We start from the raw sequence: 15,522 nt of genomic DNA, 5'->3' as shown, positions 1-15,522 counted from the left end.
TGCTCCTCTTATTACTGTGTGCCCTTACCTTACACACTTGGAGAACGTCTATATTGCCGTGTTAGACGCGCGCCTGTGGCTCAGCTATTCAGAGCTTCCTGTCGAACCCCTTCCGGATAGCGGATCATGTGAGTGAGCCTTCAGCACGCTCGATGTTCTTTGTTGCTCATGCATGGGTTTATAGACAAGGCGATTCGTGAGGGGTCCGCTCGAGCCGAGCGGCAGCTGCAGGGCCAGCCTCCCTCCACCTTCTACGTCCTCGAGATGCAGGGTGAAGTGAGCAAATACTTGGGCAAGCTCGCCGATCCGGCGAGGTACACAGTACGTTACGTGACGCCAATGAATTTTGAGCCAGAGAGCCGCGGCTGCTACATGGCGAGGATGTCGAGATTGCGGCGGGGCTTCCTGGACAAGCGCGGGATGTCACTGGAAGAGATTGCAGCAGGGCTGGCTGCAGTGCCCACTGACGACGAGGAGTTCAAGGAACGGTTCCTCGAGCACAACAAGGAGTGTGAAACATCTTCCATGGCCAAGCTCCTGGCTCGCCACGTATACGACATCGAGGTCTAGCGATGTTGTGTGTTTCTTTCAGTTGTTGGAATCAAAACAGCTTTTATCCACGAGATTCCATAATATAAACCCTATTTGTTAACGAACATAAACTTCATATCTTACGAACTTAAACATACTTCAGAAGGAAAACTACTCAACTCTTACAGAATATGCTAGAATAATTATAAAAGTAGATCCATTTAACATTCTTCATAAAAATATCTACCTTATCCAAGACGTGGCGAGGAAAGCACCGCGAGGCAATGCGAGGAACCAATGTTTTAGGGTTCTAGCGGGTCTCTCCCACCGGATCCAATGGAGGCTGCGGACAGGGCACTGGTAGCGCCATTGTCCGCCCCAGCCGAACTCCTGGTCACTGGGTTCAGCCTGTAACTCCTTCGAGCGAGGCTTGGGCATCTTTCTTGATAAACAGAGAGAACGTGCTCTAACTTAAAGCTGGAATTTTCACCATCCCCGATTTTTATATCAACGCCAGAAATGGTGTCTGTACAAAAGGATGAATTCCGGGTAAGCATCCTTTGATTTTACATGGATCTCGACATCCAGCCAGGAACCGCCAGTGACGACTTGATTCCCAGGCCCTGAAGAATAATCGCGTACAAAACATGGAGGAGGAAAACAAAGCGATGCGCAGTTCACGATAAGCTAGAGGTCAGCTTTCGATCTAAAACTGGGAGAAACTTTACCAAGGACGTGAACACAGCATAGATGGTCGGCATTGTAAGCGAGGTAAGCGAGATATTGATCCCCATTGCGGCCACCATGTACGAGAGCGAAGCATGGGTGTTTATGGTGATCTGCAAGAGAAGAGGAACATTTGGTCAAGGTCAGCCAAATGAATTTCTTTGTACCAAGTTGAGGGTGTTTTCCTTGACCAGCCAAGAGCACAGAAAGACAAAGCCAATCGCTCCAACAGCACGGACCTGCAACTCCAGACAGTGAGAACATCGAGCCAAAAGCAAAGAGTTTCGTGCATACCAGTGTACAAGCAAGGATCGAGACGCCCCAGTTGATTCTCCATCTGAGCAGCAACGTGTTAGAAAATGGAAATCTAGCAAGCGAGCGAGCGACTCCACAAAGCACCCATGGCAACGCCGAGAAATCCGTGCATCAACTAGACGAAGAATTCCAAAAGTTCTGTGAGATATCCAAATCTGTGTACGACGTAAGAAAGAGTCCAGCAATGACGTGAAGAAGCAAGGCTGTGATCGCCTAGAGAACAAATGTTTTTCGAATACAGCAAAGATGAAAACATTCATTGTTTTGCGACCAGTGGCCACGCCCCGAAGATGACAATAGGAAGCAGAAAGAAGCATCCAAAGTAAGACTGTGGAGTAAGAATTGAGAAGAGAGAAGCTTACCTCGAATCGAAATAAGTTTCTAAGGAAATAGGCCAAACCCGCGCTGGATGCAAGCATGGCGCGCTCGACCCTTCTTCTCCCTGCCTCGAAAGAGATGAAATCCACAGATTGCTGCACCGAAAAGGATCCAGAAGCCTCTTTCCCTTGCAAGCCGAGTCTTCCTCCCTGTGAAAGAAGTAGTGTCCCTTCAAACAGTATTCATCGGCCAAGGAATGCGTCGAAGCCCAGTGGTGACGCTCGCGAGAATGGCGATCCACAACGCATGCATGGAAGAGGAAAATTCTACCAAACTAGCAAAATTGCAAGACATCAAGCACTTCCAATGGTTTAGTTCACATTTTATTCTTTAAAATTTATTCAAAGCACTTTTTATGTGAATTTAGCAAAAATCACCTGGTGACCAGACTTCAACTGCCGGAGCACCATATCTATACACACCAACCCTGCATTTGGGTCCAAGAGCAACAAATGATGGAGCAATGCATGCAGGAGAAGGCACACAAAAAGAAAAGCTTGACCAAAATGATGTTCCATGTGATCCATAGATTACCAGGTTTCCATCTTCTTGCATGAGCACATAGCAATCGAACCCAAATCCATGAGTTTCAGAGGTCCAAAGTGACTTGCTAGTAGTATATATGTAGATGATCAAGTTGCAAGTATAATCCATGAACAATACAATTACTCCAATTTGTGTATGCCCTCCTAAATGAATTTGATCCCCAGGACCAAGTCTTGAAAAGGGGTTAATCCTCGTACCACTAATAAGCATGGCCGAGAAAGGGTTGCAAGATTGAAGATTGATCCTGCTTGGAATTTCATTAGTGCCAATGTTTGGTCTTACATAATTGCGGATCAGGTAAGAGACTCCAAACACCCCAATATCAGTAACAATTACCACAAAGCCAAGGGCAGGACGAAAATTAAGAATTTCATCAGCAATTCGGTCCATGGTATCTCCAAGTGTTAAGTGGATTAAATTGTTAGAAACCCTTGTAGTTGGAGGTGCCAATGCTATATAGCATTGTAGAGTGAGGTCGCGTGCACTAAAAAAGTAGAATGCAAGATTTAACAATTGCCTATTAACTCGGATTTCTGCAGAAAAGGTAGACCCTTCCTGTGTTGTGCTTGTAGATGTATATGGAGGTATTCCAGTTATCATAATCAATGAAAGGTGATATCCAATTTCTCTTGCTTGATCCAAATCAAGCACACCCAAACCCTCACGAAAGTGGAAATACTGATATATGGTGGAGTGAGATGGGGAAAGAAAACATATACCCCAAAAAAATAGAATTATAATTCCCTGTTGCTTCATTTACCTTTGAGGAGATTCATTTACCTAACTCACAAATTAAAACGAGTTTCCATCAGCAAAATCCAAAAGAATTCTTAGTGTCTGGACGAGTGTATCTCATTAGTTGTGTTGCTTGCAATTTTTAAATCCTTACTAATCTAATATTTTATTTTGTTGTATTACTTAACGTACTAAATAACGTATTATTTAACGTATAAAATATAAATCCCGAGAACCGGGAATCCATATGGAACCTGTTGATGGTTGAGATCAAATTTTACAAATTCCTCTTTTCAGCTTTCCACCATATTTTCTAAATGCTATTCGTGTCATTGAATGCCAGTACTTGGTGTGCCAAAGCCCACATAAGTTTTCAGCGGGCGAGCAAACTTTAACAACTATTGACAATGTCCTCGTATCCAATGTTCACGTCTGCCACTAGCACCTGCAAAAGAAAATAAAAGATTGATCAATCAACATAACGAAAACAAAAAGAAAAAAAAAAGGATTGCTCATAGTCACAGAAGCATGGAAAAAACAGATAAATGAGAATAGTTGAAGATATAGTGATCTCCACTAACACAACACCGGCCGTTGTCCCGATAGAGAACAACTTTGCTCTGAGTTTCCTCGTCATTCTAATCCATCTAGGATCGTTTTTCCATGGACTGGCGCAGGCTTACAGAGAGTTTGGAGAACTCTCACAGGTCCTGTGCCGGTTCGTGGGAAAAGATGATGGATCGTTGAAGCTCCAAATGGCTTACAGGTTCGTCCGTGATTTTTAGAGATTTTCACTAGCTTGATTCATTCATTCTAGAGTTTCTAGGTGCGAACTCTTACGTTGTCCGGGTACCGACACACGACACTTCGCCCTCGGAAGTTAGAACTCTCCTCGAGAGGAGAAGAAGACCCGTTTCTGGCGGCTTTGCAAGAGTTTCACGGATCAAAAGGTTTTTGGAAGATGATCAGGCAAGTTTCTGGACTGACGCCACGACCAAGTCCCCGAAATTTTAGATTCTTTCCAAAGCGGAAAGAGACATGGCTGCTCGAGAACATTATCCTGAGCGAGAGCCAGAAGTTCCGGAACCTCGCAACATAGCTCATCAACTTCCGTGCACCATGCAACCAATCGAGGTCGTCGAGAACAAGAAGCTCCTGTCAACTAAACTTCCAAGTTGGCTTGGTGTCGTCAAGCAGCTTGCAGGCTACTGTCCTGCAGAAGATAGGTGCCTGGAGGGAAGTCAACGAGTTAAGGAGGAGGCTCTTCGGCAGAAAGGACCACAGCTGACTGCAACTGTGACTTTGGCGGGACGATACTGGGTAAGTGTCTCGAAGTATTGAAGTTAAGAGATGTAGTGCAAGTACTGCTTCCTCAAGCTTCGACCATTGGAGTTACTCGCAAGATCAACAGGCTGGAAAGAAGTCGGCTCAAGCAGCTTGCCAGAGAGCTGCATTTGGTCTTACCGTGAGGACTGAGGCTGTTGGCCGCAGTCGTGAAGAGCTCAAGAAGGATTTGGCACGCCTCATGGAGACGTGTGGAGACAGCGGAGGTTGCTGCTGGTGGTGGTTGAAAAGACCCGGTCCCTGTGTTATTGCAAAGGGCCATGGGACAGGCACTCAGGTGATCTCTTCAACAATAAGGTTTTTCATAGTATGCTGTCTTCGTTTTTTGAGTGAGTATATACAGGTTGAAACGCTTGTCGGGATTCGTCTCAAACATACCAAAAGGTGAAGACATTTGGACGTAATCAGGGAACTTATATTTCTGTGTGTTCTTAGAAGTAAATCTCGCTGCTCCTCGACAGGTAAAAACTCTCTGTGCAGATTGCGACAGAGGCTACGGGACATTGGTGGGATTATAGTTGTTGACACGGAGGGTCCAAGTAAGCTTCTAGAATCCAAACTTTGTCAGCGAGCTGAGATATTGTGGTATATCTGCAGGTCATGAAAGTGCAAGGCCATTGAGCGGGACCGATCTAAAGTTGTTATCTTGGAAATTTCAGAGTTCGGACTCATGGAAATGACGAGAGCACGGGTATCTCTAGTTGACTTGATATGGAGCTTTCAGGACCGGCTGAGTGTCACTGATTCTTGCGGGTGCTGCGGCGGCACTGGACGCATCGAGTCAGTAGAAATGACGCTCTCGAAGATCGAGAGAAGATCCTGGTAACATCTCTAGAGAACTTTAAAACTGATCAAACGCTAGCTTCTTCCTTCTCAGGCCAACCGGAAGGCCGTCAATGGCGCTTTGGAGACCCGTGGGCTTCTCAGATTTCCTCGGAGGAGAATTCCAAGTGAGAAACGAATTCGACGCAAGGAACAATTCCAGTTTTATGTACGGATGGATATTTTTCTGTCTGGGGACCGTTAAAACATTAGACTGGAGGCAACTGTACCTGAAGGAGGAGACCCTCCGCAACTCGAGCGTCGCATCCACGGCTTCTCTCAAGCCCGGCGGCGCAGCCCTACGCTTGAAGAGGCGTCCTATATGGCCAACCCTAAAAGGTGTTCAGCCGAGAGAGGTGGAGGGTGGAGCTCTGTTCGAGACAGTCCAGGCGTGGTACATGGAGAAATACGTACCCAGTTTCAACCTGGAGGAGTATCCCAAGGTACACACTGTGTCTTTCTCTCGCTGTAGAGTTTAATTTGCTGCTGTAGGGCCTGGAGGAAAGGAACCCATATGCACGGTATAAAGATCAACACCCAAAGGCTACGGAGGGGTGGTGGTCATCAAAGCTGGATTTCTTGCTTGATGAAATCCCCCGCGGCAACACAGAACGGATGTCGCTCGAGCGATGTAAGTTTCCAGATCAAAATACTGACAAAAAGCAATGAAACAACAGGGACTGTAAGTGCAGGGGAGCTGGAGCAGCTCCTGCTAGATCTGAGTGACCGCGGCGGAAGGCTTGCTCCTCTTATTAATGTGTGCCCGTACCTTACACACCTGGAGAACGTCTATATTGCCGTGTTAGACGCGCGGCTGTGGCTCAGCTATTCAGAGCTTCCTGTCGAACCCCTTCCGGATAGTGGATCATGTGAGTGAGCCTTCAGCACTCATCGATGTTCTTTGTTGCTCATGCATGGGTTTTTAGACAAGGCGATTCGTGAGGGATCCGCTCGAGCCGAACGGCAGCTGCAGGGCCAGCCTCCCTCCACCTTCTACGTCCTCGAGATGCAGGGTGAAGTGAGCAAATACTTGGGCAAGCTCGCCGATCCGGCGAGGTACACAGTACGTTACGTGACGCCAATGAATTTTGAGCCCGAGAGCCGCGGCTGCTACATGGCGAGGATGTCGAGATTGCGGCGGGGCTTCCTGGACAAGCGCGGGATGTCACTGGAAGAGATTGCAGCAAGCCTGGCTGCGGTGCCCACTGACGACGAGGAGTTCAAGGAACGGTTCCTCGAGCACAACAAGGAGTGTGAAACATCGTCCATGGCCAAGCTCCTGGCTCGCCGCGTATATGACATCGAAGTCTAGCGATGTTGTGTTTCTTTCAGTTTTTGGAATCAAATCCATGAGGTCCCAGTTGAATTTGTGAGGCTGGGACCAGATGGAAGGATCTTAGTTGGTCGTAGGATATGAAGTTTGCAAATAGGGCTTATAACTCTTACAGAATATGCTCGAATGATTATAGAAGTAAATCCATTTCAAAATGGATTTACTTAAACATGTTTTATATAATTATAGCTTTTGTATGACTAGCACAAGTTGATAAAGTACTTTTGCATTCTAAAATATTTTTTCATGTGTATTCCAGTGTTTTATGTTTATTTCAGAAGGAAAAGCTACTCAACTCTTACAGAATATGCTAGAATAATTATAAAAGTAGATCCATTTAAACATTTTTCATAAAAATATCTACCTTATCCAAGACGTGGCGAGGAAAGCACCGCGAGATATTTTCCCAGGCAATGCGAGGAACCAATGTTTTAGGGTTCTAGCGGGTCTCTCCCACCGGATCCAATGGAGGCCGCGGACAGGGCACTGGTAGCGCCATTGTCCGCCCCAGCCGCGGCGGCATCGGCAGCAGCAGTCTCCCAGGCGCCCTCCTCCGTCACGTCCAAGCTCGCCGGCATCGTCCGATCCATCACGCAAGGTAACACCGAAGAGAAGACGAGGATCCTGTGCGAGAAGCTCCAGGACATCCGCGTCAAGTTCGTGCGCCTCGTCCACCGCCTGGGCCAATCCGCGGACAACGGCATTGCCGCGCAGGTCCTCTACCGCTTCGCCCTCGCGGAGCAGCTCAAGGGCGGCAAGATGCGCAACAGCACCAGCGGCTACGACAAGGCCTGCGCGGTGGCGATGGAGGAGGAGGCCTCCTCGCGCGACGAGGAGCTGGACTTCTGCTGCACCGTCTTGCTCCTGGGCAAATCCGGGGTGGGCAAGAGCGCCACCGTCAACTCCATCTTCGGCAAGCCCATGGCGAGCACCAGCGCCTTTTCCAGCGGCACCAACAAGGTGGAAGTGATCGATGGAACCATGAAGGGGATCCGGATGAGAGTGATCGACACGCCGGGGCTCTCCGCGAGCATGGCGGACCGGCGCTACAACGAGCGCGTGGTGGCCTCGATCAAGCGCTGCATTCGCAGGAACCCACCCGACATTGTCCTCTACGTGGATCGCTTGGATTCCCAGAGCAAGGACGCGGCGCTCATGCGCTACATTGGCGATCGCTTCGGCCCGGCCATCTGGTTCAACGCGATCATCGTCTTGACGCACGGAGCTTCGTCGCCACCCGATGGACCCGATGGTTTTCCGCTGCGGTATGATTCTTACGTTGGCCAGAGAACCCGGATGTTCCAGCAGACTGTCCGATCGGCCGTGGGCGATACCCGGCTGCTCAACCCAGTGACGCTCATTGAGAACCACCCGGCGTGTCGAACCAACCGAGCCGGCGAGAGAGTTCTTCCAAACGGGATGGTGTGGCGGCCCGAGCTCCTGCTGCTGTGCTTCTCGGCCCGGATCCTGGCCGAGGCCAACACGTACCTCAAGCTCCCGGAGAGCATGCCGCTGACGAGGCTGTGCGAGCGGCGGAGTGGCTCGCCAATGCCGGTGCTGCTAGCGTCGATGCTGCAGGCTCGATCCGAGGTCCAGCAGCCGGACGAGGAGGAGTATGGCGAGGTGGATCCCGACGAGGACGAGGATGGAGAGGCCGAGTTTGATCAGCTGCCACCTTTCCGCCGGCTGCTCCAGGACGAACTGGACGCTCTGGACGAGGACAATCGGCAGTCGTACTTCGAGGAGCTCGCGCTGCGGGAGAAGCTGTTCAAGCGAAAGCTGTGGAAGATGCAGTGCCGGAGGTGGCGGGAGATGAAGAACAGGGGCGTGGAGGACGGCGAGGACGAGCAGCAGCAGCACCGCGACATGGCCCCCGGGATCTCCCCCGACTTCGCGCTCCCGACGAGCTTCAGCTCGGACGATCCAAGCCACCGGTACCGCTACGTCGATGATGCGTCCTGGAATGTCCGCCCGGTGCTCGACTCGCGGTGGGATCACGAGAACGGGTTCAACTCCGCCAACTTGGACAGGTCCTTCCACCTCGCTAAGAACATCCCAGTGTCAGTCTCGGGACAGATCGTCATGGACAAGAAAGAGTACCACGTAACTTTCGATGGCTCTGCAGCAATCAAGCACGGACCCAACAGAGTTTCTACCGGAGGGCTCGACATCCAGACGGTGGGAAGGGACGTTTGCTACAGCCTGTGGGGAGGGACGACGTTCAAGAACCACGAGTCTAACAAGACGCTGGCGGGAATGGGGATCACAATGGTCGGAGAGAACGCGGTGGTCGGAGTGAGACTGGAAGACAAGGTGGTGATAGGAAAGCGAGCAAAGATCCTGATGAGCGGGGCTACTTCACTCACCCGGGGTGACAAAGCTTACGGAGCGATCATGGAAGCGACGGTGGTCGGGCCCGACTATCCCGTGGATCGAACAAACTGCACGCTGGGATTGTCAGTCATGAACTGGACAGCAAAGGATATTGCATATGGAATCAACTTACACTCGCAAATCCACTTGGGAGGAACGGCGATGGTGGTGCGCGGCAACGCCAACAATCGAGGAACCGGACAGATATCGATCAAGGTGAATAGCACTGATCGGATCCAGCTAGCTCTGCTTGGACTGCTTCCTGTTATTCGATCGCTCTGGAGGAGCCAAAGCAGATGGTTTCCTCTGGAATTCGCCTAGGCAGTAGAAGAAGCAAAGTTTGTAGATCTAACACCGGCTTTTTCACAAATAAAACTTGAAAGATGAAATGAGGTAAACAGAGCTACCTTATTATTTCCCTGGCGTACGATTGTTCTCTTTTAAATTAAATGCCTTTCAACTTCTTGCAAGCTTTTCCAGGAGCTTTAGTTGTAAAGTCGTTTGCGCGCAGTCCAAGGGTGTCTCTCCTGCACGATCGGTTTTTAGGCAGCTAGCTAACAGTAAAGATTGTACATTGGTACCCTGCAAGTTTCTGGAATAGGCCTCTGCTCCAGAGTCCAAAAGCATGAAGGCTATCTCTGTCAAGTTAAACACGGCTGCCTGAAAAAAAGTCGTTAAGTCAAGAAGAAAATTGAGAAAAACAACGTGCATTACCAAGTGCAGCAGTGACATCCCTTGCTTATCCGTGTATTTGGCATCCACTCCCTTGCAAGTTTTGAAACTATCAAACAAGAAATCAGATTGAAATGGCAACTTACTTTGGAAAGAAGATTCTTTACAGCACCTGCATCCCCGTTCTTAATGGCCTCCCGTATTCCCTTTCAATCACAGTTGAGTGAATAAAACATTCATAAGGGAAAAGTACGTACAATATTATTAAAATACCTCGCCGCTGATATCGTAACTTCGACAGGGGGCATGATCCTCGGCCTTGACGCTTTGTCCACCCGTGAAAAATAGGCTGTGATATAAGTATTGGTTAGTCGCACTTCTCCAGCTTGCCTCAAGTTACCTTGGAGATTGTTTCACAGGCAAAGGTCGAGGTTGATCTTGCCTTGTTGGAAGAGATGAGGTGGCCGTTTTCTTGCTTCTGGAACTACTGGCTGATTGTGAGACTTGAGGCGAGACCTGGTCTTATCGCGATAAGGCAATCGTCAAAAGCATTGTGGAAAAAGACATACCTTTGGTGCTTCTGGTTCTGGAGCGCTGCAGATGCAAAGAGGCATTCCACACTTGCATTCAAACGTGGGAACTGTGGAAGTCGACTCATTGGCGGGAACTGTAGCTGGTACCGTGGCCTCGTTGAGATTGAGACTAGAAAACTCCGGTACCAACGAGTCATTCTCAGACGGCTCCCTTGTAACGACTCCATCACCCTCTTCTAAGGCTGGAACACTGGATTAAAAAGTAGAGAAACGTCAAGCAAACGTACACTCGAAGAAAATCAAAAAGAAAATGCTTGCCTCGTGTCGCCTGCTGTGAAGCAATCCTTGCAGACCCTCACTGGCCCGTGCAAGCCAAATTGTGGAAGAGCCTACATTTTTATCGTCATTCGCAGAAAAGAAAAAACAATGGAGGAAAAGTGGCGATCGAGCTCTCTCTTACCATCTGATTCGAGGAGTGCTCGTTGCACAGAGTTCTCCCGCAAGCGCGACAGTGATGCTGTGCACGAAAATGCGATCGATTACGAATTTCTAGCTCGAGAATCAAGGAAATCCAGCAGACTTACCCGGCGCTTGAATGTGCCAAAGCCGCAGCCACAGATCGCGCAGTGCGCAGCCTCCTCGAACGCAGGCGGCGCCACGAGCGCCATCGCCTTCCTCCTTAGAACCCTAAAATAAAATCAAAAGACTTTTGGATCCAGTAAATACCAAAAGTAAAAAAGTAATAATTATTCGACATAGATTTCCGAAAAACCTCCCAGCCGTTGGATGTAGCCCCCTTGATGTCTTTCTTTCCGGAATGGAATGCGCCGCCACGTGGTAAACAGTGATAGGTGCGGCCATGGCCGCTCTTTCTCCTCCCTTAACGCTCTGTTCTCCTCGTCTCGTTGGAATCGCTGGGGTGGAATCGCCGGCATTGGAGCTGGTGCATGGATGAATTGGAGGAGCAACAGGGAAGAATTTGATGAGATTGATGAGATTTCAGGCATGGACAAGGCCAAGGGGCTCTTGATTCGATCCGACAGCGCGATCTTCAGCTACGAGGAGCAGCAGAGCATCGACAGGGCGAGCTGCACGACCAGCATCGATGGATTGAGCCGGAGCTCGCATGATCGCTACGACGCCGACCTGGCAGGCAGCCCCATCGATTTGATCTGCGAGCGCCAGATTCTCAGCAACGAGGTCAGCAGCTCCGACGACGATGGGCGCTCGCCGCTAGGCTGGCCGCTCGGCCGCCACCAGCGCAGCCATCTCAAGCTCTCGCCGGTGCCGAATTCTCGCGAGGAGCTCGGATATTTTGGCACCGCCGCGGTCGTGATGCCCTCCTCGCCGAGATCCGCCGAGAGCAGCAACGTTGGATGGAGCGATGGAAGATCTGCCGCGATGGCGAAGAATCAAACGCCAGGTATGTGATCTCGATTGGTTGCTTTCTCTCCCGAGAATCTCTTCTACGTTTTTTCTGATGGTTTCTTTCTTTTTTTTTTCTTCTTTCAAAGAGATTGAGATGATGAAAGAACGATTCTCCAAGCTACTTCTTGGAGAGGACATGTCCGGCAGTGGCAAAGGAGTTTGCACGGCTCTGGCAATCTCCAATGCGCTCACCAATCTCGCTGGTACGTGTGTGTTCCTCGTTTCTTTCTTTAGTTTTTCCTTGTGTAAGTTTTAATTCTTCTCTCTTCTATAGCTTCGGTGTTTGGCGAGCTTTGGAGATTGGAGCCTTTGTCCCATGAACGTAAGTTACTTTGGCAAAGAGAGATGAATTGGATTCTCTCGGTCTGCGATCACATTGTGGAGTTCGTTCCATCTTTTCACAGCGTCACAGATGGTACCAGTCTAGAGGTGAGTGTGCGTGTGCAGATTTTTGTCGCCATTATGATGGATCATATAAACTAACGCATTGTTGTTTATCTCATTGTTTTCGTAAAGGTCATGATCAGCAGGCCGCGCTCGGATCTTCATATCAATCTACCAGCTCTTCGGAAGCTGGACGCGATGCTACTGGTAAGGTCATCCTCGGCCATACTCATCAAGATCCCAGTTTGTTCGTCACATTGAGTTTCACAAAAATGGTTCAGGTCGCTACTTCTTTTGTCTCTCACAGGAGGCACTCGACAGCTACAAGGAGACTGACTTTTGGTATGTGGACCAAGGAGTGTCGGTAGATATTTCATCCAAGAACCAGCAGCAAAAATCCGTGGCTACAAAGAGGGAGGAGGATAAGTGGTGGCTGCCGGTCCCGAAGATTCCTACGGGTGGTCTCTCGGAGAAGTCCCGTAAGGCGTTACAGAATCAGCGGGATTGCACGAACCAGATCCTCAAGGCAGCCATGGCGATCAACGAGCAGGTCCTTTCGGAGATGCAAGTACCCGACGTTTACTGGGACTCTCTTCCGAAGGTAACTTCTTTCTTTTCTTTCATTTATCATAGTTGGTGGTTTGGTGCCTGGTGTTTTCAACTTTAGAGACTTGACGCAAAAGATTTTATTGCTCCATGTGTGTCGTAGAGCGCGAGAGCGAATCTGGGAGATACAATATACTATGGTCTGAGGCAAGAACACTTTTCTCCAGACGCACTCCTCTCGTCTCTAGACTTGTCCACGGAGCACAGTGCTTTGGAGGTTGCAAACCGCATCCAGTCGGCTTTGCACATCTGGAGAAAAAAGGAGTCGTCCGGCTCTCACAAGGAAGGCAAAAGCAAAAGCAACGGCAGCTCGAGATACTCATGGTTGAAAGTGAGGGACTTGGTGGCCGAGTGTGGAGACAAAAGGCAGTTGCTAATCGAGAGAGCTGACAGCCTTCTTCTATGCCTGAGGCAGAGATTTCCGGGACTGCCACAAACAGTGTTGGACGTCAACAAGATCCAGTACAACAAGGTCTGTTCTTTCTTTTATGGAGCTGATTGTATAAATCACTCCTACTTGGTTGCAACAGGATGTTGGCCAGGCAATTCTCGAGAGCTACTCGAGAGTTTTGGAGAGTCTGGCATACAGCATTCTCTCTCGGATTGACGACGTACTGTACATAGCGGACATGACAAAGAGGAACCAAGACAGCAGCGGAAGCCAACTGGGATCAAAAACAAACGCAGCGTTACCAATAGCTCGGAAGATTCACACGATCTCGTTCCAGAATCGAGTGTCGACTAGCACGCCGTTTGCTACTCCGTTTGCATCACCCGGCTCCTCGCCTTCGTCGTCCTTGTCGCCAAATCTGCGAAGGCCAGCCGGAGGTTCTCCCCCAAATGCTAGTATGCGAGCGGAACAACAAGGGCCATGCCCGACACTGCTGGGATCGATTTGCAGCGCTCAATCTGCCAGCGTTGTGGAGGAGTCGAAGAAGCCTGTCAAAGATCGGCCGTGGTTTGTGGCGGAGTCCAGGAAATCGTTTCATAGTCCTCCTGGAAGAGACTAGGATAATGACTGTTCCACAAGATTATAATTGTTTTTCCCTTTCTTATGAAAAAGCTTAGTTTCTTTTAAACAATTAAGATTCTTCACTAGCAACTAATTACTGCATTCCAGCTGACAATCGTTTATTGCATTCCAGTTGACAATTGTTTAATCCTTGACATTAACATGCACTTGGCTGTATGTCTAATTTTTTTTCAACATGGCCAGTGGATCTTAAAACTCTAAATAAAATGTCAACACTTGCTCTAAATTTGTTCCATGAAGCAACTGGTTTAACATTTAGCCAAATTTCATTAAATTGAATGCATTGCAAGTATATTAATATTTGTAAGTATCATTTTTATCAAATTTTACATGAAAGTTGTTAATGTTTCTTACTTTAATAATTGCACTATAAATTAATTTTTAGTATTCATGATTTCAAATAAAATTGCAATAACTAATAAATCAGAACCTTGGTAGTAAATTGGTGAAGTGCTTAATCTATTATTTGATTGTGAGCATAATGTTTTTTCAATGAGAGTATAGCTCATGGAATACCACAATAAAATTATTTGGCTATAAGAAAAACTTCAAGAACAAATCACAAGTTGAGATTAAGTATTTTATCAAATATTTTATGGGTGGAATTTCTAAATAAATGAGCTTTTATCAAGTATTTTCAAAATGAATGGGAAGAGAAATTTAGCAAATGAATCAATATTTTAATTCTATCATTTTTTAAAATTGCTTTTTGATAAAGATGCATAAAAGTATTATCATAAAAAGCTTTGTGACCTAAATGATACATAATATCTTTGAGATGTTTCTATATTTCCATCTTAATATCTCATGATTTTACCTTATAATTCCTTTTTATGTACCAAACACATAATAGAATTTGAGAAACTTAACTATCTTAAAGCATAAAATTACTTTACAGCATTAATTTCCACATTAACATCATCAATTATTATCATATATGGTTTCAAATCTGGTATATATTTTAAAATTTATTTTTTAAGAGTTCAGTTCTTCATATGTTTTACTAAAAGTTAAAACCTATATAACTGGAATACCATTTCCATGATGATAAAATATAAATATAGTGTATAATAGGAACTTGAAATTATCAAAGATTATTCATTTTAAAATAAATGAAAACTTTAACTTATATAGCAATTAGTTTCAAAAGTTGCATTAACAAATTAAAACTCAAGTTTACTATCTTTGTATTTGTTAAGTTGTCTAAATCCTAATAGCAAAATAATTTTTATCTATATAACCTTCTTGACAAAAAAATACTTTCTCAAGATTTGTGTTCTTCCAAATATATATACTTTGTAAGTTTGTAAGTTGGTACTTCATATTTTAATTTTTTAGATTCTACATAGTTAGAAAGTCATCTCAACAATAAGGTTCATCTGAGGATTTTTTTCTTTCCATAATCTATATTTTTTTTTCTAATCTAATTTGATGTTTAATTAATATAATCACCTTGTTGAATATCTATTGAAAGCTTCTAAGGAAATACTAATTTTCCTTCAGTTGGATCAAGTTAGATATGACAAGGAATCCCATTCTTATCACAATGCTCTCTATAATAATATATAAATTGTAGTGCACCCTATCTTAAACCAACTGTAAAAGGGGCAATTGTTTGATGAAAGAGCTTTTCATCGTCTAGATACCTTCGTCTAGGATGCTCTACAAGAAGAAGGACGTATATATGGATGCTTAATACATACGATTTCAAATTTAAAGATAGGAATATATCTTGCTCAAGAGTATATTATATTTTTAAGTAG

General features: G+C 46.7%; 4 protein-coding genes across 5 annotated transcripts; 3 read left to right on the top strand and 1 right to left on the bottom strand.

Annotated features, from left to right (window-relative positions):
• Nucleotides 1-806: 806 nt before the first annotated feature.
• On the top strand, nt 807-9,528 carry LOC9632969 (translocase of chloroplast 120, chloroplastic). The gene is made up of 2 exons (XM_002970803.2): nt 807-873; nt 7,202-9,528. Exons 1-2 carry the CDS (start codon nt 868-870, stop codon nt 9,422-9,424), a joined length of 2,229 nt encoding a protein of 742 aa, XP_002970849.2. The 5' UTR covers nt 807-867; the 3' UTR covers nt 9,425-9,528.
• On the top strand, nt 885-1,845 carry LOC112346503. Of its 2 annotated transcripts, none has more exons than XM_024675574.1 (3): nt 885-1,080; nt 1,152-1,399; nt 1,452-1,845. In XM_024675574.1, exons 2-3 carry the CDS (start codon nt 1,282-1,284, stop codon nt 1,763-1,765), a joined length of 432 nt encoding a protein of 143 aa, XP_024531342.1. In that variant the 5' UTR covers nt 885-1,080; nt 1,152-1,281; the 3' UTR covers nt 1,766-1,845. The 2 variants fall into 2 exon arrangements, with proteins under 2 accessions (XP_024531342.1, XP_024531343.1); XM_024675575.1 differs by having other exon boundaries at nt 885-1,224; nt 1,282-1,399.
• LOC9633482 (vacuolar protein sorting-associated protein 27) lies at nt 9,480-11,020 on the bottom strand. The gene is made up of 10 exons (XM_024675572.1): nt 10,893-11,020; nt 10,769-10,825; nt 10,627-10,697; nt 10,345-10,558; nt 10,176-10,291; nt 10,049-10,124; nt 9,922-9,981; nt 9,818-9,868; nt 9,685-9,763; nt 9,480-9,630 (listed from the first exon to the last, which is right to left on the bottom strand). Exons 1-10 carry the CDS (start codon nt 10,974-10,976, stop codon nt 9,560-9,562), a joined length of 879 nt encoding a protein of 292 aa, XP_024531340.1. The 5' UTR covers nt 10,977-11,020; the 3' UTR covers nt 9,480-9,559.
• Nucleotides 11,021-11,097: 77 nt separating this feature from the next.
• On the top strand, nt 11,098-13,808 carry LOC9632968 (rop guanine nucleotide exchange factor 3). The gene is made up of 7 exons (XM_002970802.2): nt 11,098-11,731; nt 11,823-11,939; nt 12,011-12,165; nt 12,253-12,327; nt 12,428-12,721; nt 12,830-13,198; nt 13,257-13,808. The coding sequence occupies exons 1-7, from the start codon at nt 11,131-11,133 to the stop codon at nt 13,734-13,736; spliced, it is 2,091 nt and encodes a 696-aa protein (XP_002970848.2). The 5' UTR covers nt 11,098-11,130; the 3' UTR covers nt 13,737-13,808.
• The last annotated feature ends 1,714 nt before the right edge of the window (nt 13,809-15,522 follow it).

Source organism: Selaginella moellendorffii, unplaced genomic scaffold (assembly GCF_000143415.4).
Source record: "Selaginella moellendorffii unplaced genomic scaffold, v1.0 SELMOscaffold_15, whole genome shotgun sequence".
In the NCBI taxonomy this organism is placed as follows: domain Eukaryota; kingdom Viridiplantae; phylum Streptophyta; class Lycopodiopsida; order Selaginellales; family Selaginellaceae; genus Selaginella; species Selaginella moellendorffii.
Note: the sequence above shows the minus strand (reverse complement) of the source record. Positions and strands in the feature narration are given on the sequence as shown.